Source organism: Cucumis melo, chromosome 3 (genome assembly GCF_025177605.1).
Source record: "Cucumis melo cultivar AY chromosome 3, USDA_Cmelo_AY_1.0, whole genome shotgun sequence".
In the NCBI taxonomy this organism is placed as follows: domain Eukaryota; kingdom Viridiplantae; phylum Streptophyta; class Magnoliopsida; order Cucurbitales; family Cucurbitaceae; genus Cucumis; species Cucumis melo.
In genome coordinates, this window is record NC_066859.1 from 27351103 (window position 1) to 27376471 (window position 25369).

General features: G+C 31.5%; 6 protein-coding genes across 11 annotated transcripts; 2 read left to right on the forward strand and 4 right to left on the reverse strand.

Annotated features, from left to right (window-relative positions):
- Positions 1-1641: 1641 nt before the first annotated feature.
- LOC103488228 (uncharacterized) lies at positions 1642-8876 on the reverse strand. Of its 5 annotated transcripts, none has more exons than XR_007819490.1 (4): positions 8444-8876; positions 7781-7955; positions 7490-7579; positions 1642-1844 (listed from the first exon to the last, which is right to left on the reverse strand). XR_007819490.1 is itself a non-coding variant. In XM_008446860.3 (3 exons), exons 1-3 carry the CDS (start codon positions 8837-8839, stop codon positions 7542-7544), a joined length of 609 nt encoding a protein of 202 aa, XP_008445082.2. In that variant the 5' UTR covers positions 8840-8876; the 3' UTR covers positions 7010-7541. The 5 variants fall into 5 exon arrangements, 2 of the variants coding, with proteins under 2 accessions (XP_008445082.2, XP_050938193.1); XR_007819489.1 differs by lacking the exon at positions 1642-1844 and adding an exon at positions 1971-2363; XR_001762480.2 differs by lacking the exon at positions 1642-1844 and adding an exon at positions 4910-7029.
- On the forward strand, positions 2164-4791 carry LOC103488229 (uncharacterized). Its single transcript, XM_008446862.2, has 2 exons — positions 2164-2295; positions 3063-4791. The coding sequence occupies exon 2, from the start codon at positions 3106-3108 to the stop codon at positions 4459-4461; it is 1356 nt and encodes a 451-aa protein (XP_008445084.1). The 5' UTR covers positions 2164-2295; positions 3063-3105; the 3' UTR covers positions 4462-4791.
- On the forward strand, positions 7142-7504 carry LOC103488227 (uncharacterized). Its single transcript, XM_008446859.3, has one exon. It carries the CDS (start codon positions 7142-7144, stop codon positions 7340-7342), a length of 201 nt encoding a protein of 66 aa, XP_008445081.1. The 3' UTR covers positions 7343-7504.
- A 1952-nt stretch (positions 8877-10828) lies between the features above and the next one.
- Positions 10829-13810, reverse strand: LOC103488225 (oligopeptide transporter 6-like). The gene is made up of 6 exons (XM_008446857.2): positions 13105-13810; positions 12907-13004; positions 12222-12791; positions 11886-12144; positions 11615-11797; positions 10829-11525 (listed from the first exon to the last, which is right to left on the reverse strand). The coding sequence occupies exons 1-6, from the start codon at positions 13597-13599 to the stop codon at positions 10917-10919; spliced, it is 2214 nt and encodes a 737-aa protein (XP_008445079.2). The 5' UTR covers positions 13600-13810; the 3' UTR covers positions 10829-10916.
- A 1068-nt stretch (positions 13811-14878) lies between these two features.
- LOC103488224 (oligopeptide transporter 6-like) lies at positions 14879-18978 on the reverse strand. 2 transcript variants are annotated; one of them, XM_008446854.3, is made up of 7 exons: positions 18811-18978; positions 17323-17871; positions 17124-17221; positions 16459-17028; positions 16112-16370; positions 15841-16023; positions 14879-15729 (listed from the first exon to the last, which is right to left on the reverse strand). In XM_008446854.3, the coding sequence occupies exons 2-7, from the start codon at positions 17806-17808 to the stop codon at positions 15121-15123; spliced, it is 2205 nt and encodes a 734-aa protein (XP_008445076.2). In that variant the 5' UTR covers positions 17809-17871; positions 18811-18978; the 3' UTR covers positions 14879-15120. The 2 variants fall into 2 exon arrangements, with proteins under 2 accessions (XP_008445076.2, XP_008445077.2); XM_008446855.2 differs by lacking the exon at positions 18811-18978 and having other exon boundaries at positions 14955-15729; positions 17323-18013.
- Positions 18979-23267: 4289 nt separating this feature from the next.
- On the reverse strand, positions 23268-24650 carry LOC103488223 (KID-containing protein 1-like). Its single transcript, XM_008446853.3, has 2 exons — positions 24078-24650; positions 23268-23876 (listed from the first exon to the last, which is right to left on the reverse strand). The coding sequence occupies exons 1-2, from the start codon at positions 24371-24373 to the stop codon at positions 23453-23455; spliced, it is 720 nt and encodes a 239-aa protein (XP_008445075.1). The 5' UTR covers positions 24374-24650; the 3' UTR covers positions 23268-23452.
- Positions 24651-25369: the final 719 nt, after the last annotated feature.

A 25369-nucleotide genomic window follows, 5' to 3' on the forward strand; every position in this document is an offset into this window, starting at 1 on the left:
TAAAAATTTATTTTCTCTCTCATACGTGATGGCTACTAATTACTTTGTGGAGGGCAATGCCATATGGACAAAGATTGATTATTTCGTTGGTTTTTAGATATTTATATTAAGATTATATATATAAAAAAAAACATTCCTAGGAATTAAATAGAAGTTTTTTAAAAAAGGATTTTAAAGGAAAAAAAAATTAAAAAAAAAAAAAACCATTAGTTAAAGCTTTTTAACAAAGTTGTTATATATTGAACCCAAAATTTCAATTTTAGGTCAAGGTTTGATGGCAGGATGTTTTCCTTTTCAATTTAGTTCTTTTAGACTTTTGGATTTCGATTAAGTTGTTTAAATCACGATGAAATGACACGTTAAGTAAAAAGTTAATGCTTACATCCTACTAACTGTTATGTCAATTTTTCGTGGAAGATAAAATTTCAATTGTTATCTGAAACTCCAATATGGTTTGATCTTCATTCTTGTAATTGTTGAAAAAACAAAATTACTCCTAATTTAGTTAGAACTTAGTAGTCGAGGTAAGAATATTTCAATTGGTTACCAACCCTAATTCGAACATGATAAAACACGTTCGATTTATTGTTTTGTATTATAAAAATTTTATGTACTTCGAATCATTATATTACATGAGATGTTAGAGATATGTCGATATCGATGTCAAGCTCTCTTCGATCAGTGATATTTGATGTTGATTTAGAAAATTAATTAAATGTCAACTTCTTTCAAACATGCTATGATAATATTGATTAATTAATATCAATTTCCATTGATGAAATTTTCAACGAAAGAATACTATAAGAAAACATAATTAGTTCTTTATAAAAACAAAATTAATTTATTATTTGACGTTAATTTTAATTATATGGTATTTACACCAATGTCAAAGTTGAGTGTATTATATATAATTCATAATCTGTTAACAATTATTTTATTATATGTTATTACTATAAAGTTAATCGGAAATAAAAATTACAACATTTACATGAATTTAGAGTCCATAAAACTAAAAATTAAGGGTGAATTGGTATTAATCAACAAGTTTAGGAAGAAAATTAAACTAATTTTTAAACATATTTCTAAATTTCACTTTGAGAGTTTGTTGATTTATTATATCTACATTTCAAAAATATTATTTGAGTTTTACACCAATTATATTTTAGGTTTTAAAATTTCCTAGGTTGAAGAGGTAAAATAAGCACAAAATAAATTTTAGTTTACCTAAATCAAGTGTGTCGTGTGTGTCAAGTACATCCGTATTTTTTATAAAAAATTCATATGTGGGGTTCGTTTATTCTTCTTTTTTCTTTTATTAACATTTTGCAAAAGTAATAAGTTTGGAGGATGAGTTCAATTTTTAAAACCTATTTTACTAAATTTGCAAAAAAAATAGTTTAAACAATTGATTTCGACATTATATCATGAGTTTTTTTTCTTTTTCTAATGAATGACTCAATCCCAATGAAATTAGTGTGGAATGATCCTATTCTAAAAAGATTAACGAAAACGAGCAGTATGCTTATGTTATGGAGCACTCCACCACCCATTATCACGATTGTAATGAATATTGTGCCAAATATCAAAGTATTTTGCGACAAGAGAAACATCTCTAATGCGACATTGCTTTATGACATTATCATAACGTTAAGTTTTCATTTTTATCTTCTTTAAGATTGGGTCATTTCGCAACAATGTTTCTAAAGTTGACAAAAGAATACGAACATCTATTCAAGTAAACATTAAAAGACTATTTTTTTAGTACAACACCTGTCGGAATGAAAGATTAAACATTTGACCATCGATGAGAGTATACACATCGATTCCAAGCTCAATTTCGCCATCTAAAAAACGAAATTGATATAACTATTCGAAATTCAGTTTTAATAGAAATCAAACAGAACCAAACCAATCCATTGGTTGGTTGGGTTGTGCAAATTGTATTAAATTCATAATAACGAAGAAGGAGGTTTAATTAGAAGAAGAATATTAAGACATGGGTTGGGATGTTTTTTTTCCCATCTTTCCTAAAAAAGAGGAGAAACCAAACGAAGAACAACAGAATCTGGTCAAATCATTGAAAAAGTCAACCATTGTAATGGTCGACTTTAATGGGTCTGTTTTTATTGATAACAAAATTTAAAAATAAAAAATAAAAAATAAAAAATAAAAAAGATAAAGAGAAGAAATAACAAAATTCTCAATTTCTTTCAAACTGAAACCTTTCCCCTTTTTCTCTTTTTATCATCATTTTCCATTTCTTCACTCCATGGTTTCTTTCTTTCCTTTCCCAAGGTATGTATGTTTCTTGCTTCCTCTTTTTATCTCTACACTTTCAATAATTCTCATGATCGAACTTTCGGCTTCAAGAAAGGTAAATAGGATGTCATGTATTATGTATATGATCCATTTGCTTAGTTCCTTAATTTGGGTTTGTTTTGATCAATCTTTGTTTTCTCATTAAGATGTTCTTTATGTTTCATTCATGATGAAAAGAGTGTTTGGATTATGAGCTTTATAAGTAAATGTAGGATTGAGAGAAATTTGAATTTTTGTGGTGAATGTGTAAGGTGTAAAAGAATTAGTGCTTGAAACTCTCTTGTATTTGTCAATCTGAGGGAGAGATTAATAGATAAGATACCCATTTTGCTCATTCAAAAAGGCAGATAGAAAGGAACAAAAAAGGAAATCAAATCTAACATATCAAATTTAAATTTAGCTTATAAATCTTTGATTACATAACCCAAATCCATGAACCAAAATACCCATCTAAATTGTCCCATGAGATGGAAGGCTTCAATTTTTGTGTTAGTCCACTTTTTTCTATTCTTTTTCCTCATGAATAAGTGTATAGATTGAGATTATGGCAGTTGTTTTTGTGAAGAATAGGCTTTGTTGGAAGAAAATAGAATGTTTGGAGAATGCATTTGAATTTTTTTTTTCTGAACTTCTAATCTCTGATCTTGAAGCCAAAGTGTGTTTCGAAGGAATTTGAGACGTGAAAAAAGTGATTTCAACTATTTTAAGCACATAACATCGTGCAATGATGTTTGAAAATGCAGGTAGATGCTAAAACTATCGAACCCCAAGAAGTAGTTGAGCTGAATGGCAACAACTAGATCAAAAGAAAGCGGTGGTTTGGGGAAGGAGAGAAGGATCACACCTCCAAGTTCTGTCACCATTCCTAACAATACTCCAACTAAAAGAACTCCAAAATCATCTCCTAGAGGTTTTATCTCTTCCACTGATCCAAAAGTTCCTTCTTTTTCTTCTTCTTCTCCTTCTCCTTCCTCTGCTCCTACTTCTCTTTCTATTCTTCCCGAAAAACCCGTCCCAAATTATCTCAAATCAACAGCCAGCTCCCGCAATGACCATAACTTCAAGCCAATAACCAGGAGTAAGTCTGGCCCTGCACCTATACCTGAGGGCAAACCTAGTTTGAATAGAAGAAGATCTTTTGACAAACCTCCCCCGACCGCACCACGTTTGGAGAAGCCGTTTCGTTCGCCTGGACCGAGGAATAGGGCTACGCATGTTCCTGTCCGGTCTTCCTCTTTTGGGGCTAAACCTTCCACCAGCACCACTATAATTGGCCATTCTACAAAGCCTGGTTTTTTGGAGAGATCATCTTCTAAAATTTCTAAGGTGGGAGGGAAACCACAACCACCAATTCAGAGTTTAAAAACTAGTAGTAGTCATGTAAAGAAAAGCTTGAGGAGAGAATCTAGCAATGTTGCTGCTTCTGCTTCTGCTTCTGCTTCAGCTGAAATAGTTCCGAAGACTAAGAATGCTGTTGAACATGTAGATCAGAGTCCTTCTTTCGTTCTCGGTGTTAATGAGGAGGATTTGAAAAAGATCGAGTGCGAACTCGATCCGTATCTTCCTGATCCAATGCCTGAATTGGACAAACAAGTTAGAATTGATCAGGTGGAAAAGAAGGCAGCTTTGGATAAAGATGAGACTGACACAGAGATCTTGAAAGTAGTAGTTACTAATAAAGAGGTGGAAGAAAAAGAAACTCCAGGGACAGCTGAGACTGAAATTTCATTAGCGAATCGAGAACAAAACGAAGGGGAAGAAGAAGAACCAAAAGAAGAGGACAAACCAAAGAGAATTGGAGTGGAAAAAGAGGAGGTTCTTGCATTAGAGGAAAGCATAAACAACAAGAATGATCAAGAGAAGAGTGAGACAGATTCTGTTTTAGATGGGGAGAGTTGCAAGGAAGAAAATGATCAAAACAGTACACCAAAAGCAGCAGAGACAACAGAGAAAGAAGCCGAATCGACTGAGAAAACGGCGAAACCACGACAAGGAGCACCAGGAAGAAAAGAATCACCAGCAGTGTACAATCATGTAATAGAGGAGACAGCAAGTAAGCTTTTGGAAAAGAGGAAGAACAAGGTAAGAGCATTGGCTGGGGCATTTCAGACAGTCATTGATTATGAATCTTCATCTAAATGAATGATTCATAAAATGCCCCCAATTGATTTCACATTCTCCATTGATTAATTTAACTTACCCAAAAAAAGAAAAAAAATAAGAACAGAAAGGAAACTCATTCTGGAATTTTTAACGGTATAAGTTCATTTATACACAAAAATATGTAGGGTTGAGGTTTTTGTTCTTCTTGGTGGTGGGGTTTTTCTTAATCCTTCTTTCTTTTTCTGAATTTCTTGTCTTACATGTATAATAAAATGACACAATTTGGGAGAGAAGATTGTATAAGTTTGTTGTTGATTGTTTGTTTCATTTTTCTTCGATAATGGATACTTAATTAAATATTTGATGTCACCTTGAATTACCAAAACGAACATAATTCAATTGACAAATAATGTATTCTATCAATTAAGAGGTATTTGGTTCAAATTTTTATTTTCATTCTACTAAAAGTTTGAGTTGTGATGTTAAATTATAAAAAATAAACAATTTAGTTTTTGAAAATTATCGTACTAACAACACTATATCTTTCTATGTGAATAAATTTAAACACATACGTAAAAAATTAAAAACACGAAGCCTAAGTTCATTTTCCACTCTTTCATTTATGAATTTTATTTGGCCAACTCCAATCCCCAATTTACTTTTAGTATGTGTTTAGATTCAAGAGATGATTTGGTAAAAAAATTCCAAATTTCAAAGGTCAGATGAATAATTCAAAAGTCTAGAATACTAATTATAGTTTAATTTAGTGTTTTTCTTTAACCTAAATATGGGGATAGTATGAATTTTCCCATAGATACGACTATCGAAGATTTCACATTAATTAGATATAGGGAAATCTTTCGATCCTCGTAAATATACAGATTTGTCACTTTAAATTGAAATGTTAGGTTTATTTAATAAAAACACCAATTATCATATAAAAAATTTAATGGCTAAATCCAAGCTCTTAGTTCTAGGACAAGAATGTCTTCAACAACAAATAAATAAATAATTGTACCCTATACCACGGACTCATTTTGCATTTTTTTTTATATCTAACTAACATTTGAACATTGTTTTAAGGGAAAACAAAAGTAGATATATTCTTTTAAACAAAGACATTTTTTACTTTATTTTTAAAAACAAAAGTTACTAAACAAACTTATCTTCAAACTTTTTTTTTTCTTTTTCTCGCTCTCTTTTTGTTTTAGCATTAAATCTTAAATTAGCACAGCATTCTAAGTGCAACGATGCCAAGACTATAGAAACCATTTTGTCTGTGCACAGAGGGGAAGATAAAGGAATAAATGCGAAGAAATCTTGAAAACATAATAAAAAAAAGTTTAAAAACTAAACAGTAACTAAGTCACTATGACCATAGATTTTATGATTCAAAACCAATTTTGATAATATAAAATTTATATTTACAAGTATCATAAAAATTAGAATATTTATCGAAATATTTACCCTTCCTAAAAAATCAAATGTCAAATTTTGTTAAATAGTTTATCAATTTTTTTTTTATTTTAAAAAACCCTAAAATTAAATATTAAATAAATTTCAAGTGATTAAAGTTATATTTGGGAGTAATCTTGAAATTAGAGGTTAATAATTTCAAAACTACTCAAAATCATGCCTGATTGATAATAGATATGGTTTTTTTTTTCAAGAACATGTCACATTACAATTTACAACTGACGTTAAATTATGCTCATGCCCACCATTAGTTAATCAATTTGATTTTTATAACTATATATTTTTAATAAAATCCAACCAATTGAATTTGTCAATCAATTTGGATTGGCTCAAACTAATATAGTAATAAATAAAGCATATAATCAATAACTGATATTACCGGAAACTATTATTGTTTATTGTAAGCCTCATAACTTTCACAATGTTTGTTTTAGTTCCTTTACTTTTTAAAAAAAATAAAAAATTTGACCATTACTGTTCCTATATTTTCATATTATAATATTGAGTTGAGATCAAAATTGAGTTGTATGACATTTCATTCACTAAATTCTTAAAACTTGACTATAATCCCATATTAAAGAGTTAATTTTGCATAACAAAATTTTCAAAATTTGAAGTACTAAAAGACCACGGCCGAATTTTAGAAAGTATAGAAACTAAAATAAATAAAATTAAGAGGACGAGACCGTAACAAACATTTTAGAAAAACAAATACCAAAATAAAATCCAAGCCGACAACTAAAAGCAAAACGATATTTAAAGCTCACCTGATTCTGAACAGCAACCAAAGCACGCACACTAAGATTATTCTCATGACTACCTAATATCCCAAATTAAATACTCCAAAAGCAAGTGGGAAGGATTAGAAGGATAAATTCGATTGAGAATTGACAAAGAAGCCAAAAGGATTGGTCAAAGTCAAAAGTCAAAAGTCCACGTGTTATAATAATCTATTGTTATTATTATTGTCAATAAGAGGCCGAAATTTTCTTCAGGATCCAATACTTTTCTTCTCCTTGTTTCGGGAGTGGGTCAGAATCTTCTAGATACGCGGTTTAACCACAAATTCCATGAAACTTCCTTATCTTTCCCTATAAAATCTTCAAAGCGCACAACTTTCCCAAAACCAGACTTTTCATTCATTCAAACCCATTACAAAACAGACAAACGAATTAGCAAAAAGAATCCCTCAGCCAGAGAATTTAAGAAGAAAAGCAAGAACCTAAAGAAGGAGAAGAAGAAGATGTGTTTGGTGTTCGTGTGCGATGAGGATCAAAGGGTTTTGTCTAGGCAACCAGCTCCAGGGGCATGCCCCTTCTGTGGAGGTATGATCCAAGCCACTGACGTTGAAAGCCAATGGAGGTTCTGTTTCGTTCCTCTTTACTGGAAAACCAAACGCAAGTTCTATTGCACTATGTGCACTAGGCAACTCGTTATGCAGTAGAAAAAACACCGTTACTTTATATAATTGTTGTTTTTTTCCCATGATCTGTGAAGTTTTGAGAGGAGGGTTGACCTAATTTTATCTTTGTTCTGTGAATTTGATGTAAAATATATACTGTATGAGAAATAGAGATATTCATATACTTACCTTGATTGCATGAAATCTTTTGCCTTTCTTCTCCCACGTTTCTCTTTTATGATTATAAGCTACTTAGTGTTTGCCCCACGATCTCTTTATCTGCAGAAATCGTTTGTAATTCTGGGTGTCCTCATAAAAGTATGATCATGCGTATTTAACATGAACTAGAAGAGGAACGTAAAAGAATTAGCAACCCTTTTAAAGTTGAGTTCAGGAGAGATTCTTTTTTGGGTGGGGGTGGGACGTTGTAAAGGCAGAATTATTCATCAATTCATTGCAATTCAATATTCCATCACTTACAGAGTTTTAGCTTTTTAAAAAATGGTGATACAACAGATTTGGGGTAGGGTTTTGTAGCAAGACATGTTGGAATGTTCTCTGGTTGTTCTATCCATAATTTATGAACGATTGAGTTTGCTTTGAGCTTCTCTGATAAGTTAACCATTTGAGTTTCTCCCTTCACTTCAAGAGTAACCTACATAAAGTGAAATAAAGTCAGGACTGATCAAAAAGTCCAGAACAGCTTCAGGAAGCTGTGGAATGTAGAAGACCTGTAATTTCAAAAAGAAACTGTACAAGTAGAGATAAGAAAGTAATGATCTCTGTTTGAACTACGAGTACCACATGAATTTTAGGAGGAAAAACCAAAGCGTTCAGCCCAATACGAGCAAGTACAACATATATCTTCCAATGAATAATTGTTCTTCTAAATTGCTTGACAGATACATAACATTCTTTCCAAACTAAATAAAGAAGGCAACGACCAGAACCACAACTCAAAAATTCCAAATTGCTAATGACGACTCATCCATCAATTATTAGACAAACTTAACAGAGCACCAACAAAGCCAATTTTCAGCGTGTCAATATAAAATGATCAAGTCTATAGATGCATACTACACTACTGGAAAAAGATAAATTTAGTAATGGAGTTGAGATTAAGAGATTAAGAATTCGACTAACCTTATGCATAGAATCGATATTATCTGGATTACAGTAGTCGGAAGTGTGGGGATCATCTTTAGTCAACCAAATGGCAGAGACAGAAGCATGGCATCCCTGAGTTACGACGCTACCAAGCGGCCAGGAATCAATCAGATCTCTCCGAAGCACCACGTACTGAATCAAAACGTCGGGTGTCTCCTCCGCCTGTACTCCGGCGTCGTCCGGTGTAGAAACGGAATTAGTTTCAGCGGATTGACTCATGGAGGCGGAGCAAAATGGATGGGATTTCCGAATCGAAGAGTGGAGAGAAAGAGGAGAAGAAGATGGAAAAACCCTAGACCTTGGACATGGGCAGAGGCCAATGGATTTGGAGATGGAGAGTGTGAATCGAGAAGATGAAATTACACAAGTCATGATATCTTCACACAAAGTAGCACAACAAACCGTGCTACCCAACTAAAGATTTCAAGTAAAACTCGCTGTACGGGAATTTTATATGGACACTGGGCCTGTATAATGGGCTTATTCTATTCATAGGCCCATATTCTTGGCGTTCAGGCCTTTATTAATGGGCCTGAAAATTTATGATTAATGATCTATTTTACAAAAAGGAGACTAGTTGGGTTGGGTAATTACACAACTTTAAGAACAATTATGTAGTAATATTTTTAAAAAATTGTAAATATAGCAAAATCTATCGGTGATAGACTTCTATCATTGATAGACTCTTATATTTATCAATGATAGATGAAAATTTTCTACATGGTCTATCAGTAATATATTTTTACCATTGATAGATTTTGACAATAATTCTTATGGTTTATCAACAATAGACCAACATTTGCTACCTGATCTAGATTTTGTTATATTTGTAATTTTCCTAAAATGTTGTTATATAATTTATTATTTTGAATATAATTACTATATTTGCAACTATCCTAATTTTCAACTCAACTCATATTTTTCAGTTGGTTGAGTTGACAACTTGAATAACAAAATATGGTTTGGGTTATTTATTTTAATTTCTAACATTTGTAAAGAAAAAGAGTGACAATAGCCATCACATGATAGAAAACACACCACAAAATCTACCTCAACAATGGATCTCTAAATCCGCAATGGATTGTATTTATTGGAAAAAGATATATGTACATAAGCAACAAGTTAAGATACCAAAAGTTAGTAATTAAAGTTTAAGGTACCAACCGTCAGTCGTGAGGGATGACTATCGGAGGGAGACTGAAATCAGAGAAGGATGGGTCAGAGACTGAACTGAAGTGAGAGACGACACGATGAAGAAGACGACAATGAGATGAAAAGGGAAATGGCGGTGGCACGATGAAGAAGACAACTAGGGGTGTGAAGAGGGAGACGACGAGCGAAAGAGATTGAGTGTGTGAAGAGAGAGATGACGTACGAAGGAGACTGAGAATGTGAAGAAGGAGACGATGTACGAAGGATAAAGAGTCTGAGAAGAAAGAAGACCTAATTTTCTAATTTTTTATTAAATAAATAATATATATTATTAATTTAGGTTAGGTTGGGTGGATCCGAATTTTTCGACCCAACTCGAGACCCAACCTAATTCGAAAAAAAATCAAAATTTTCAATCCTATATGGATTGGATAGTCTGGGTTGTCAGGTTATTCGAGTTGGACTTACACCAATAATTATTTATGTTAATATTTTTCATTATTTAAAAAGGGAAAAAAATCAAAATTTGAGTTATTTTAAAATATATATATATGAGTATTATTTAAAACATACATATGCAATCTATCGAAAATGGATGCAATATAACTATATTACTATATTATTAATAATATATACGATTTTATTTAAATGGATGTATACTATTTAAATTGAAATCAATTTCTGATACCGTAAGAATTTATCAAATAACTTTCAAGCGAAATGGATGTTATATATTAATTATAAATAATAAATTACTAAAGTAATGCAAAAACGAAAGAAAGTAGGCTACACTCATACTTTCGTTCACAATTTTAAATTTTAAAACAAATATGCACCGACCAAAAAAGTTGAAAGAGATTGAAAAGTAAGAGAAATTTTAAATAAAAAATAATTGGAAAAAAATTGTTTAGAATCATACCATAAATATATTAAATAATTAATAGATTAAATAGTTTTAATATAAATAATAAATATTTATGACAATAGATTATATATTTTTTAAAATTATATAATATTTAAAATTACTGTGATGGACAAATCTATCCATAAAATATCAAAATTTTATTAACGAAAATAAATGAAATTTTAAAGACATTTGTGTAAAATAGATATTTTTTCTGATTTTTCCTGCTAATATTTCTCCTGATCCAAAAAAGGGGGAAATGGAGAAGCTTGGTGTTGAACTTTAGCAAATGAAGCAGATCATAATTATATCATAGATCAAAACATTTTATAAAAAAAACTGTGCATGTTATTTATAAACCAAAGAAAAATAAGAATAGTTTAATTTACAGAACTAGAAAACTGGACAGCCATCAACAACAACTCCTCTAGCAGAAGGGCAAGAGGCCAATGGACATCCATCAGTATTATTCCCCCACCAATCAATACCCTTTGATCCCAATGTAAGAAAAACGAGTATTGTGATGAAGGCAGTTCCAGCATCCAACCCACCAGACAAGATGTAATTGTAGCGTTTCCACCACTCTGTCTTGTATCTGAAAAGAAAATATCCGAACAGGAAACCACATGTTAACCAACTCGTGAAGTTCACCGCGCTAGCCGGTGGCATCATCGACGTAGCGCCCAAAAGAACTGGCATGTGGATGAGTCGAATCCATGTTTTGTTAGGAAACATCTTATGTGCAATCCATACAAGCAAAGGGGCAATGGCTCCACCAAGGAAGAACCAATTCACAGCTCCATATTCTCCAAGGTCTCCAAAGATTCTACGAGGCCCAACAAGTCCCCATATTACAGATGCATCGAAGAACACTCGATCCATTGGACAAGTCCATGGGCTGTTTTCTGGTAATAGGTTGGTGTCACACAGATCTTGAATTGATCCCATCAACCACCAAGCAGTTCCAATGTAAACAAACACTGCTATGATTGTCCCTACAACCTACAATAAAGATTATTGGCTATGAGCAACTTCACACACTTAGTTACTATATTTGATATTTTAATTAGCCAATGTTATAGAAAATTCACCTGAGCCATGAACATTGTTCTGGGTGGAATCTTCATGTAATGACCAAGCTTAAAGTCAGACACAAATGTTAGAGCTTGTGTCATGCTAATATATCCATACACCTTGAAACACATGTTGGCCACTGGGCGTTCGGGGTATGCATAACCAATAATGTATTCTGTAATAATGTTCAAACCAGGTGCCTGCAAACAAGAAAAACATCAATCACTTAGATAAGGTTTCATACAATTACAAGGCATTTGTAGTTTGGATTGGTGTTCCATGGTTCACCTGGTTTGTGGTAGCATTAATGATGCCAATGGGAAGTGTGAAAAAGAAGGCAATAAAACAAGCTAAGAGTACACCCCACCAAGGCAATTGAAGTGAGGCATTGTAATATTGACAAGCAAAAATGGAGAGAGCAATGTTCAATACAAGGATGATGATGAACCACCATGTTGGTACTTGTTTATAAGCTTGCATAAGTTTTGTGTGTATGTCAATTTTTCTCTTCCCACCAAATGCACTCATACTCTGGTTCAACAAGTCCCTACACATAATATGTACCAATTAGAAAAGGTTCAATATACAAATAATTTGTCCAAGTTTTGTTGGGAGGTTACCTACCTTCCATTGAAGAGGAAGACATGCATAACAGTAGCAGAAAGTGTAGCAAATCCAAGACCATAAGTCATAGCAAAGAAGGTACTGAGATTTACAGGCCCAGTTGTGCTGTAAACACTTCGATCAAGATGGAAATCTGAATTGACTATGCTTGAAATATTGTACTCATGACCATTCGCCATGAAAAGGCTGCTTGAATAAATAGGAAACCTTTTGGCCCCATACACATTTAACCAATAACTAAGGGGTGTCATGACATACATCACAATAACAAAACCAACAGCAACATTGGCAGTGGCAAACCAAGGACTAGCTAAAGGACTTCCAAGGTATGATGAAATTGTAGACCAATCTATTCCGAATGCACCAAGTCCAAGGCCATTCATGCCAGAACCCACTTGATGAAGCAAGAGAGAGTTGGAATTAAACCAACAAAGCCATGAGAAAGAGGTAAGCATCATGAAAAGATAGCCAGGAAAAACATAGTAAGCAAAGCTGCAAATCATGGCCAAGAGGAAGAATTGTGTGCGAGTTGTGCTTCGTTTTGGTCTTTTTTCCTTCTCGTGCAGAGCTCTACAAATCTCAAAAGTTCACTTAACTGATGAGAAATCTTATTATGAAAGCAAATAATAGAAGCTTCATTCAACAAAATTAGTCAAATAGAGAATGATGATAATTAAAACATCACCTAAACAATGAGACTTGAACCAAATTAGATGGCCACCACATCTCTCCTGGTTCAACTAAATATTTCCTAAAAATTCCAGCCCAACCGAATCCGAGAATCTACAAAAACAAGGAACATATAATGGTACGAACATCACAACACAAATAGATCATAACAACCATTTCAATATTTCCCACAATGAAAAAACGTTCATATCACCTGAGTAGTGAACATAATGAGCAAAGCAGGAACAAAAGTGAGTTGTCTCTTGTAAAGAAGCTTAACAGCAGTTAAAATATGTGTAGCATAAACAGAGCCAGCACCAGAATTGGCAAAAATAGTAATCAGAACATGCTCCTTTATATTGAAGGGTCCGGGATTCATTGAAAACTCAAACCGTGTGCCTCTGAAAAATGGTTGAGTTGGAAGCGTCTTGGCCATCAAATGACCAAGAGGCACAACAGCGATTTGCGCAGCAATCGAAGATACCGACAGCGGGTTCGATCTGTACCAAAAGAACTGGTTCACAAACGAGAGTATGACGCAAGCCGCAATCCCCAAAACCCACATTCTGAATGTGAGAACTGGCAAGTTGGGGTCATCGGTTTTGGGTACCGTAATATCAACCTGCTTGATCGGACATGCATCGTCAACTGTCACATCGGCAGGCTCTGCAGTTGGAATCTCAGATACAACACTAGTCGACATGGTCATCAGTGTGATAGGTGAGGTTGGCCACCACAATTTCCCTTTCTATACATGAAATTGGGACTTTTGAGTTAAACTTTCATAATATATTATAAAAGGAATATAGAAATTGATTCCTGAATAAGTCAAGATTCTGATGGAAACATAATTTCATAAACTAAAGTTTTCACTCCAAACTCACTTGCCAATAAAAGCAAATCGACAGAGATGGAAGTTGATGGTACTTTAAATCCACTTAGAAGCAATATTACAAATTTAGCTTAGTTTTCTTTAGAAAAAAAAAACTTCTATTCATTCTTTTATTACTAAATATATATACCCTTCAATTTGATCATGAACCTATCATATCGTCATTGTAGAAACAACTTAGAACATATATGATATAAATTAAGTTATTTATTATATATCATACATCATCAATTCATTGATTCAATTTAAAAGCTTATGTTGATAGATGAGGATAAATTTATCTTATAGAGATTGTACCAAAGAGATTGACTTCTAAAAATGAGATTAGTTTGAACTTGACAAAATTTCTGAAATTAAAAAAATATATAACAAAAAAGAAAACATAGTAATTGAAATGCAATATATTAATATATCATCAAAATATATAAAAAAGTACAATCCAAACACAAAACACATTAAAAAAGATAGACATTGCTACATTGCTAGATGTTGATTTATATTTTACAACATTGGTGACAAACTCCAATTGAAAAGCATAAAAAATTGGAAGGAATGTGAAAACAAATAGTTTGGGAAAGAGAAAAGAAAGAAAAAGATTGAAGAAGTAAAACCCTCTATCTATGTGAGTATATATATTATCATCCTCCCTTTCTCTCTACGGTGATTCTTGGAGAGACCACCGCCTCCCCTACTCATTCTCGCCGGAGAATGCAGGAACCGGCGAACCACCGTATGACGTCAGTATGACCGGGCGGCGTTCTCGGCGGTTTTCAGTCAGCCAGAGGCGAAAAGAAAAAAAAAATAAGGAAAAATAAGAGAAGCATTGGTAAACAAACCTCAATCCGTGGAGCTTCAAGAAAAAGTGTGAAGAAAAAGTTGAAGGGTTAACACTTAACACTAACACCTTTTATATTTAGAATGTTAATCCTATTTAGTTGGGGGATTTTTTTTTATTTATTTAAATTCACTTTAATTTCCATCTTTATAACTGAAAATTGGGATAGGATTTGGATTTTTTATATATATAGATATGATTTAATTTATTTTTTGTCTAATACAATTTTTAAATACTTTTCAAATCCCATAAAATTTTCGATTTCTTTTAAATTTAAATATTCGTTACTTGAATTATTTGTACAAATAAAAAATACATAATCCAAACTAATTACAAATATAAAAATCAATTACATATTAACTCACACAAGAAAGAACAACATTATTTACCAAATATAAATCATCTAATTTACAATAGAGAGAGAGAGGATGTGAGAGTCATTAATGAAAAAAAAAAAAACAAAAAGAGTTAAAAATAAGAACTTGATGGTAAGTAATGAGAGATTAGAAAACAGGGCAGCCATGAGCAACAACTCCTTTAGCAGAAGGGCAAGAGGCCAATGGACATCCATCAGTATTGTTTCCCCACCAATCAATACTAATTGATCCCAATGAAAGAAATATGAGTATAGTCATGAACGCAGTTCCAGCATCCAACCCACCTGACAATATGTAATTGTATCGCTTCCACCACTCTGTTTTGTATCTAAAAAGATAATATCCGAACACGAAACCACAGATTAACCAACTCGTGAAGTTCACCGCTGCAGCCGGTGGCATCATCGACGTAGCGCCCAACAGAACTGGCATGTGGATTAAGCGAATCCATGTTTTGTTAGGAAACATCTTGTGTGCAATCCATACAAGCAAAGGGGCAATTGCTCCACCAAGGAAGAACCAATTCACAGCTCCATATTCTCCAAGGTCTCCAAAGATTCTACGAGGCCCAACGAGTCCCCATATTACAGATGCGTCGAAGAACACTCGATCCATTGGGCATGTCCATGGGCTATTATCTGGTAGTAGGTTGGTGTCACATAGATCTTGAATTGAGCCCATCAACCACCAAGCTGTTCCAGTGTATACAAACACTGCTATGATTGTCCCTACCACCTGCAATTAAGTTTATTCCACAACTAAGCAATAAAAAACTATAACGGCACCACTAGAGTTTATATACTGTCTGTACTTCTCTGAATCAAGGTTATACAAAACATAATTCACCTGAGCCATGAACATTGTTCTGGGTGGAATCTTCATGTAATGACCAAGCTTAAAGTCAGACACAAATGTTAGAGCTTGTGTCATGCTAATATATCCATACACCTTGAAACACATGTTGGCCACCGGGCGTTCGGGATATGCATAACCAATAATGTATTCTGTAATAATGTTCAAACCAGGTGCCTGCAAACAAGAAAAACATTAATCACTTAGACAAGGTTTCATACAATTACAAGGCATTTGTAGTTTGGATTGGTGTTCCATGGTTCACCTGATTTGTGGTAGCATAAATGATGCCAATGGGAAGTGTGAAGAAGAAGGCAATAAAACAAGCTAAGAGCAGACCCCACCAAGGCAATTGAAGTGAGATGTTGTAATATTGACAAGCAAAAAGAGAGAGGCCAATGTTCAAAACAAGGATGACCACGAACCACCATGTTGGTACTTGTTTATAAGCTCTCATAAGCTTTGTATGTATGTCAATTTTTCTTTTCCCACCAAAGGCACTTTTGCTCTGGTTCAATATTTCACTAAATGTAATATAGAACATCAATTCATTAGGCATGTTAACATGGTTTCTTACGCTTTGGAATCTAAAGTTTTTATCGAGAAATTTACCTTCCATTGAAGAGAAGAACATGCACAACTGTAGCAGAGAGTGTGGCAAATCCAAGACCATATGTCATTGCAAAGAAGGTACTAAGATTCACACGTCCAGTTGTGCTATAAACACCTCGATCAAGATGGAAATCTGAATTGACTATGCTTGAAATATTGTACTTGTGACCATTTGCCATGAAAAGGCTGCTTGAATATATAGGAAACTTTTTGGCCTCATAGACATTTAACCAATAACAGAGAGGTGTCATGACATACATCACAAGAACAAACCCCACTGCAATGTTGACAGTGGCAAACCAAGGACTAGCCAAGGGACTTCCAAGGTAAGATGAAATTGTGGACCAATCTATACCAAATGCGCCAATTCCAAGGCCTTTCATACCAGATCCCATTTGATGAAGCAAAAGAGACTTGGAATTAAACCAACATAGCCAAGAGAAAGAGGTAAGCATCATGAAAAGATAGCCAGGAAAAACATAGTAAGCGAAGCTGCAAATCAGGGCCAAGAGGAAGAATTGTATAAGTGTTGTGCTTTGTTTTGGTCTCTTTTCCTTCTCATGCAGAGCTCTACAAATCACAAAAGTTCACTTAAATCAGAAAACTTATATGAATGCATAGAATTATAAAAGTCCCAAAATTAGTCAAATAAAGAGCATGATCACCTAAACAATGAGACTTGAACCAAAGTAGATGGCCACCACATCTCCCCTGGCTCAACCAAATATTTCCTAAAAATTCCAGCCCAGCCGAATCCAAGAACCTACAAAAACAAGGAACATGTAAATGTTATCAACATGACACTACAAATAGATCATAACAACCATTTCAATATTTTTCACAATGAAAAAACGTTCATATCACCTGAGTAGTGAGCATAACGAGCAAAGCAGGAAAGAAATGGAGTTGTCTCTTGTAAAGAAGCTTAACAGCGGTCAAAATATGTGTAGCATAAACAGAGCCAGCACCAGAATTGGCAAAAATGGTAATCAGTACATGTTCCTTTATATTGAAGGGTCCAGGATTCATAGTAAACTCAAACCGTGTGTCTTTGAAAAATGGTTGAGTTGGAAGCGTCTTGGCCATCAAATGACCAAGAGGCACAACAGCGATTTGCGCCGCAATCGAAGATACCGACAGCGGGTTCGTTCTGTACCAAAAGAACTGGTTCACAAACGAGAGTATGACACAAGCCGCAATCCCCAAAATCCACATTCTGAATGTGAGAACTGGCAAGTTGGGGTCATCGGTTTTCGGTACCGTAATATCGACCTGCTTGATCGGGCACTCGTCGTCGACCGTCGTCATTGGAAGGTCTCCACTCTGTGTCTCTGATACGGTAGTCGTCATGGTAATCAGAGATTGCTGTGTTGTGTTGTGTTGTAGAGTAAAGCTCTCTACAACAACTCTAGTCTGTAGAATAAAAAGACACTAAATGAATTTGGACTTCGAGAGAAAAATATAAAGTTGATTCCTAAAGAACTCTTGATTCTGTCTCAATGCATCCAATTAACGTCCAAAATGAAGTCATGATTCATTAATAAGAGTTTACTTTTCAAGAAAAAAATATTTCCAATTGCCATGCATATAGTAATATATATTATTATTAAAGAAAATGACAGCCTCTCAAAATAATAAATAAATTAAAATAATAATTATTTAATTATTATTAAGACAGCCATGTAAATTATTAAAAATGGTAAAAAAAAATAGATATATTTGGACATAACCCTCTTGGCCAAGGAAGATCTAATTCTCCTAATTAAATTACTCATTAAAAACTTTGCCTTATTTGAATTATCAATTTTGGTAGCAACAATAATATTATGAAATTATATATGGCAGATTGAGATTCTCACTTCAACTACTCCAATTTAGAACTGCAAAAGTGTTTCTAAATACAAACCTATGTTCTTAATCTTAGACAACCTAAAAAAAACATAATTGATAGCTAGATTGTCTAAAATAATAAAGGAAGATGTGTATTTTTATCAAGTGGTTGTCATGGTTGAAAAAAAAGATTCCAAAACTTACGTTTGTAATACAAAGATTGGTGGTTTTGAAGAGTGATGTTAAACTTGAACCAGAAAAAACAAATTACCTAAAATAAAAAGAAGAATAATATCAATTTAGAGAACAAACCCATATGTTTTTTTAGAAATTAAAAAAAAAAAACTATATACAACAAAATCCATTTTATTTGATTTTCTCGTGAAAGGTAAATATTTTGCTATTTTTTATGATTGTGCCAAAAAAAATGTAGAAGATGAAAGAAAAATTAAACCAAAACAAAATGGAAGAGGGAAAAGGTAAATGAAGAGAACGAAAGGAATGTGAAAAGAGAAAACTTACGAAAATATGTATAAAAGAATTGAAAAAGAAAATCTGTTTCTTTCTCCCATTACTTATCGTCGCCGGCGACGGCGGTCAAACCGACGATCGGCGGCGTTGTGAAGAGGGAAAAACTAATTAAAAAAAAGAAGAAGAAGAAGAAGAAGAAGAAGAAGAAGAGAATGTGTACAAACCTCAGTGAGTTTGAAAAGAAAGTGCGAAGAAACTGTTGAAGGTTAATACGTTTTATATATTCTCATAACGTTAATTCTATTTAATTAAGTATTTTCTTTTAATTTTATTCTCTCGGGTTGACATGACCTATTTTCAAATATAACAAATTAAACAAAACAGTTATAAAATATAATAAATATTTTTTGTATTTATCGTTTGGTTTACGATCGTCTGTATTTGTACATATTTTAAGAAGTTTGGATGTTTTATCTTACGTTTATACAAATGTAAAGTCGTCGAGAGAATTAATAGATTTTCAAAAATAGTAAAATAAATTAATATTTATAAAATATAGTAAAATTTTAAAAACAATCATCGATAAAATCTTAATTTTTATTGTATTTTATAAATTCTTTTAACAATTTTACGATTTACAAAAATATTTATATTATTGCTGTACGATAATTACTCCAAAATTTTGGGAGATTCCCTTTTGAGGTTACCAAAAAAAATTAATTAAATGTTAAAACCAATGAATTATTATTTGGAAAATAACGTATGAAAGTAATGGAAATAAAAAAAAAAAACTTATGAACTATTGATTGAATATTTACATATGTGTAACTATTTATATTAAAATTACTATTACATCCATAATTAGAATGATGAAAGGTACGATCATCTATCTCTACAATTATTATACTAAAAAATAGTAAAATTATTATCAAACTTCAACGAGCACAAATTTACTTGTATATTATCAATTTAAAATTAATTGGTTTAAATTTGTTTCTCTATTTGATTCAAACATTTACCTACGGTGTCATGTTTTTCCATACGTGTGAGAATTATACCGGAAGTTCTATGAATGTTTCTAAATCAGTAATTATTTTTAGAAAATTTAGAATTTTAATTGTTGTATAGCTTTATAGAGTGATGTGAATAGAATATTGTATGTGTGACATTTGTCATGATGCTACTTATTAGTATATGATACTACAAATATAAAATGACAACGTCGTGGGCATACTACTTATTGTTGAACTGATAATTTGTGTTAAAAGAATAAGAGTCATCCACGCATTTAATTAATTGATTTTTTACATTTGAATTGGAAGCAAAGTTAAGGTGTAAAATCTTTTTCAATTGATTTTTTTTTTCTTATGATAGAATCCATGTGACATTTTGTTGGGTAAGAATCTCAAATTTCTCATAAATTTTTAATATAATATAGATGAAGTAACGAGATTATTCAAACGATAGATTTGATCATAGTCACTAATTAGTTTATTTATAAATCAATGACTTTTATTCCATTTGACATCTCATTTAATTTTTACAATAATAATAATCATTTCACCTAAATTTAATATCTGTAATTTTAAATTGTTGTACAACGAAATTAATTACCTCTCTACCATAGTTATGTTCATGACAGGAAATATCTCATAGTCAAACCAAACATTTAAAGCAACTTACCATTTGGGTCACTTTTCCCATAAGATATTCACCAACTAATAAACAACAATTTTGCACCACAAAAACATTTGACAAACCTCATATTATTATCTTATTTGTTCTTTTTGTGGTTATCTTATTCAACTTGCAATCCAAACCAAATGGAGAATTTGAGTAGAAAATAAGCAATAAGGCAGAGTTTGTCGGTGGAAAACTTCTCTAGTGCATGCTAACGCAATAGATCTACTATTTTTACATATAATTTAACTCGTTATTAAATAATACAGAATATAGATTTATATTAAGAAATTTTCTACTTTAACACAAAAAGACCCCCTCAAATAAGTCATCTATACCTGTAAGTATATAGCATCATATACGACAAGTAAGAACTAGTCAATTAAACAATTCACATTTTGTTTTAAGATTTCAAGTTTAGTAAGATTTACGGATATGTGTTTGGAAGAAAATCTAAATTTATAATAATATAATAATCATAAAAAACAAACTTTTATATACGCACCAAAGCAAACATAACCCAATTGATATTAAATCGATAAACGACCAAATGGAATAACAATAAAGAAATATAATAGCGTGGGGGTTAGTGTAAATTGCCCTAAACTATGAATTACTTCATGAGATGGCTATTGACTTTTAAGGCTTTTCTATTTTTTTTTTTTTTTTTTTTTATTTATTTAGCTATTCTGTTAATTGCTAAATGGTCTCTAATTTTAAGTATATTTTCTTTTTAGTCCTCCATTTTCACACCGACGATTTCGAGGTGAAACAACCTGACAACGGGCCCAATAATAGTAAGCACATTCATCAGGCCCAAAAGGCCCAAAAATGGGCCCGCTATTTGGTTGAAATACCATAATTTTTTGGTTAATACCATAAAAATCATACCCAAAACTTAAAAGTTCATAATACCCTATTAATTTATTGTTTTTATTAAAATAATAATGATAATAATAATAATATATAATACACAAATATGGAAAGAAAAAAAAAAGTATATGAAAAGCACGTGCCTTGAATAATTTATTTCAAACTTTTCAAAACCTTCACAAATGGAAATTTCTTATAAATTTTAAATTTTAAATTAGATATGTATATTAATTTTTGAAAGAATATTGTTATATGATAGATTAATTCATATAGTCCATTGAATGACTTTTCATTTCCATTAAATATAGTAAGTAAAAGCAAATTCTCTAGCTCTATCATTCTCTTTGATTAATAAACTAATTACCTTAATCTCTTGCATGATTGACCATACTTAATACATTTTTAAGCAAAATGTTCTTGACCTAATACAAAATATTCAAGATATCTATACACACACACACATATATAATAATGAGAAATAATTGTGCCTCTTTTTCAATTTGTTCTAAATTATGGATTATTGATAGGAAATCTATATTTTTAATTTAATTTAATTTATTTAGACTCAAAATTCTAGTAATTAAACCATTTGTTTATTGAATCATATGATTTTAAAAAAAATAATAATTAAAAAACAATTTTCTTTCTTGAATCAGTTTAGTTAGACCAAATATAATCAACAATCTACATCATTTGGTTGACTAATCTTTGATAATTGTTGACAAACATTTCAAAGGGAGAAAAAAGAAGCTAAAAGATTATCCATAAAGTCATTTGCCAAACTATTTTAATTTGGACATATGAATTTGGATTTATTATTTTTCTCACCCCAACTAACAAACATAATTGCAAATCTCCCACATTTTTTCCAACATCAATATTTGTTAAAACACCCACATCAATCCTTGACTTAATTATCTTCTTATCCCAATTTTTAAAATTAGGTACCAAATTTTTTCTTTCTTTTTTTTCTTTTCTAGAAGATATAATATTTATGGGTAAAAAATGTTTAAATAAGTGTTTAAAACAATCAAATACATACTTATACATATATCAATCTATTTTTTTTAAAAAAAAAATTGCTATATTTTTCAAATATCTAAACAAAACTTACATATTAACTTTGTTTTCTATGTGTTCATTAGTGTTAGTTTAATGTAAATTTCTAAAAGTGAGAATAAATAAATAGTCTCTAATTAGGTACCGCTTTATAAATTTTGAAACATATTTATATTCTCTCTTTTCTTGGATTGAAATTATTGCTATTATTTAAACAATCTTTATAAAAGAAAATATATTAGAAGTATAAAGACTAATTTTTTTATTTTTAATAAATTTTAAATTTAATTTTTTTTATAGTTAACTTTTATATATATACATATATATATATATAATATTGACTATATTGTGAATGAGACGATGATAATTAACGAAAAAGAAAAATAAAATTAAAATAATAAACAAACCATTATTTGACATTTAAAATTAAGAAAATCAAAGTCGAGCATATTGATACTATCTTTTTATATTACGAAATTTATTCAGCTTTAATTATTATATTTTCAATTATCCAATTAAGTATAGTTTTCATGGAAATTGATTAACAACGACAATAAAATATAATATACAAATATATAAAAAGAAGTTGTAAATAACAAAAGAAGAAAAGGATTGAAAAAATAAAAAATAAATTATTACTAAAATCAAACAATTGAAAAGAGAATCACTAAAATTTAACAAACTCTATCAAAATGATATTCTAACTAAAATGAACTATTCAACACTTAAGTAAAAAACCAAAATTGGATTCGGCAGATATTTCATCTTTTTGTTTATTTTCTATTTCATGTCTTGTAGTTATTTTGTATGGTTGAATAATATTTCTTAGATTAATTCTAAAAATAAAAATTATTTTTAATAAAAAACCTAAAATAAAATAGTTAAAAATAAACAAATAAAAAGGGAAAGAAAGTTTTTTTTTTATTTATTTATAATGGATAGGTGTTTATACAAAACAAATTTAAGAGAAAATAAAAGTAAAAGTGAAAAAAAAAAAAAAAAAAAGAGAGGGAGAAGAAACAAATAACCAAAAAAATGAAAAAAAAAAAAAAAAAAGAAACAAAAGAGTAAAGGCTATGAATTATTGTTCTTGTTGTCGATCAATACCATGATGTTGTTGTTGCAGATCCGCCATAGAAAAGCTTCGTGAGTTGAAGCTCATCAACCTTCTCTGATGAAAATCCCTAACTCTTTTTCCTTTCCGTTCTTCATGACGACCTTCATCTTCGTTATCTTCAGAAGAAGATGGAGCAGTACCTGATTCTTCTCCATCTTCGTCATCATTATTGTCATCGTCTTCTTCTTCTCTCAGCGTTAACAGAGGCATCGACTTAGGGTTTGGCCAAGCGTAAAAGGACGATTTCTTAGCCAATTTCGACGCTATCAGAATTCGTCTTCTCTTATTCAATGAATTTTCAGGTTTCTCAATATCTTTTACCGATTTCGCCTCAGCTAAATTCGCAAACGATTTCGATTTTCCAGAGAAATGACTTGATAACCCTCTCCTGATTCAAAATTTCACCAAACTTAAAATTAATTGGACCAGCAAATTGATTGAAGAAGATACACACACACACACACACACACACACACACACACACATGTATATAACACAATCTCTCCAAACGTACGTTTCTTGATCTGAATCGATTAATCGATTAAACAACACACAGAAACACATTAAAAAAAAAAAAAAACCAACTTACTTAATCGGAAGAGACTCCTCCAACGATCGAATAGATAATTTACTTTGAACTTCCTCAGAATCTCGACCAGTGGATGAAACGCTCTCGTCGTCGCTATCATCAGGAACACCGATCGAAGAAGAGGAATCAGAAGAGTAATCAATTTCATCATCGGCGAAAGAGTTCCAAGGGGAATCAAGGCGATGCTCCGGCGGGGGAGGAGGAGGAGGAGGAGAAGCGGAGGTCCGATCGGAGAGGAAAGAGGAAGAAGAAGCGAGCTGGATGGAGAAAGAGGGAGGAGGGAAGAGAATCTCCATGAAGGGGAAGGGGAAGAGGAACAAGGAGATAAAAGGGAGGGAAATGGAAGTGAAAGCGGCGGCGAGGAGGGGTTATTGAAGGGAGCGCCGGTAGAAGATTGGTTGTCATGAAATGAAAGGGTGGGTAGAAAGAGATAGTGATGGCCTTAACGAAGAGGAAGAGACGAACAGAGTGGAAGAGCAAAATCCCATCCATTCAAGAAATAGCTGCAAAAATAAGGAACCAACTGATTTTTTGTTTTTAATTAATTATTTCGTTTTTTAAACTAAACAAATACGGAAAATTTTGGATTACTTTTATCCACATTTTGGAAATGGATATTTAATAGCAAAAGTAAAAGGCAATTTATGTTATTAAATTGATTTTGAATTTATTAATCCATATCTTTTTTTAGCCTATTTACAAAATAATTAAAATTTTAGTTTGCGATACACTCGATAAATAAGTACTTAAAAATATTTTTTTAATGAATATATTTTAAATTTACTTCGAAAATCAAAATAAATAAATAAAATTAAAAATTTTTAAAATAGAAAATATAACAAAAATATTTATACTAATAGTTTTTTTGTCTTTATATTTTTGTCGTAGGGTGTAATATTTTTATTTTTATTATTATTCTTAAGAAACAAAAAAAAAAAAAAAAAACCCTCCAAAATTAACCATTTTATAAATAATCTCAAATGAATATCTAAATTTGATTAACCATGAATAATTTTCTTTTTGTATTGTAGTTGTGACTTGTGAGAAGTTCTAAAACCCATTGATTTGTCATCTTATCATACAAGAGTTTCACAATATTTTAATAGAGCCTATAGACTCATTAATTTCTTTTAAAAAAATATATATAAAAAAAAACTTATCCTCACATAATTAACTTTAAATGTGAAAATCTTACTTAATCTTATTTTAAATAGGTTGATGTTTATTAATCAAATAAATTGTGATGCTTTTTTTTTTATTATTATTTATTTTAAATTTATGATCTCATTTTT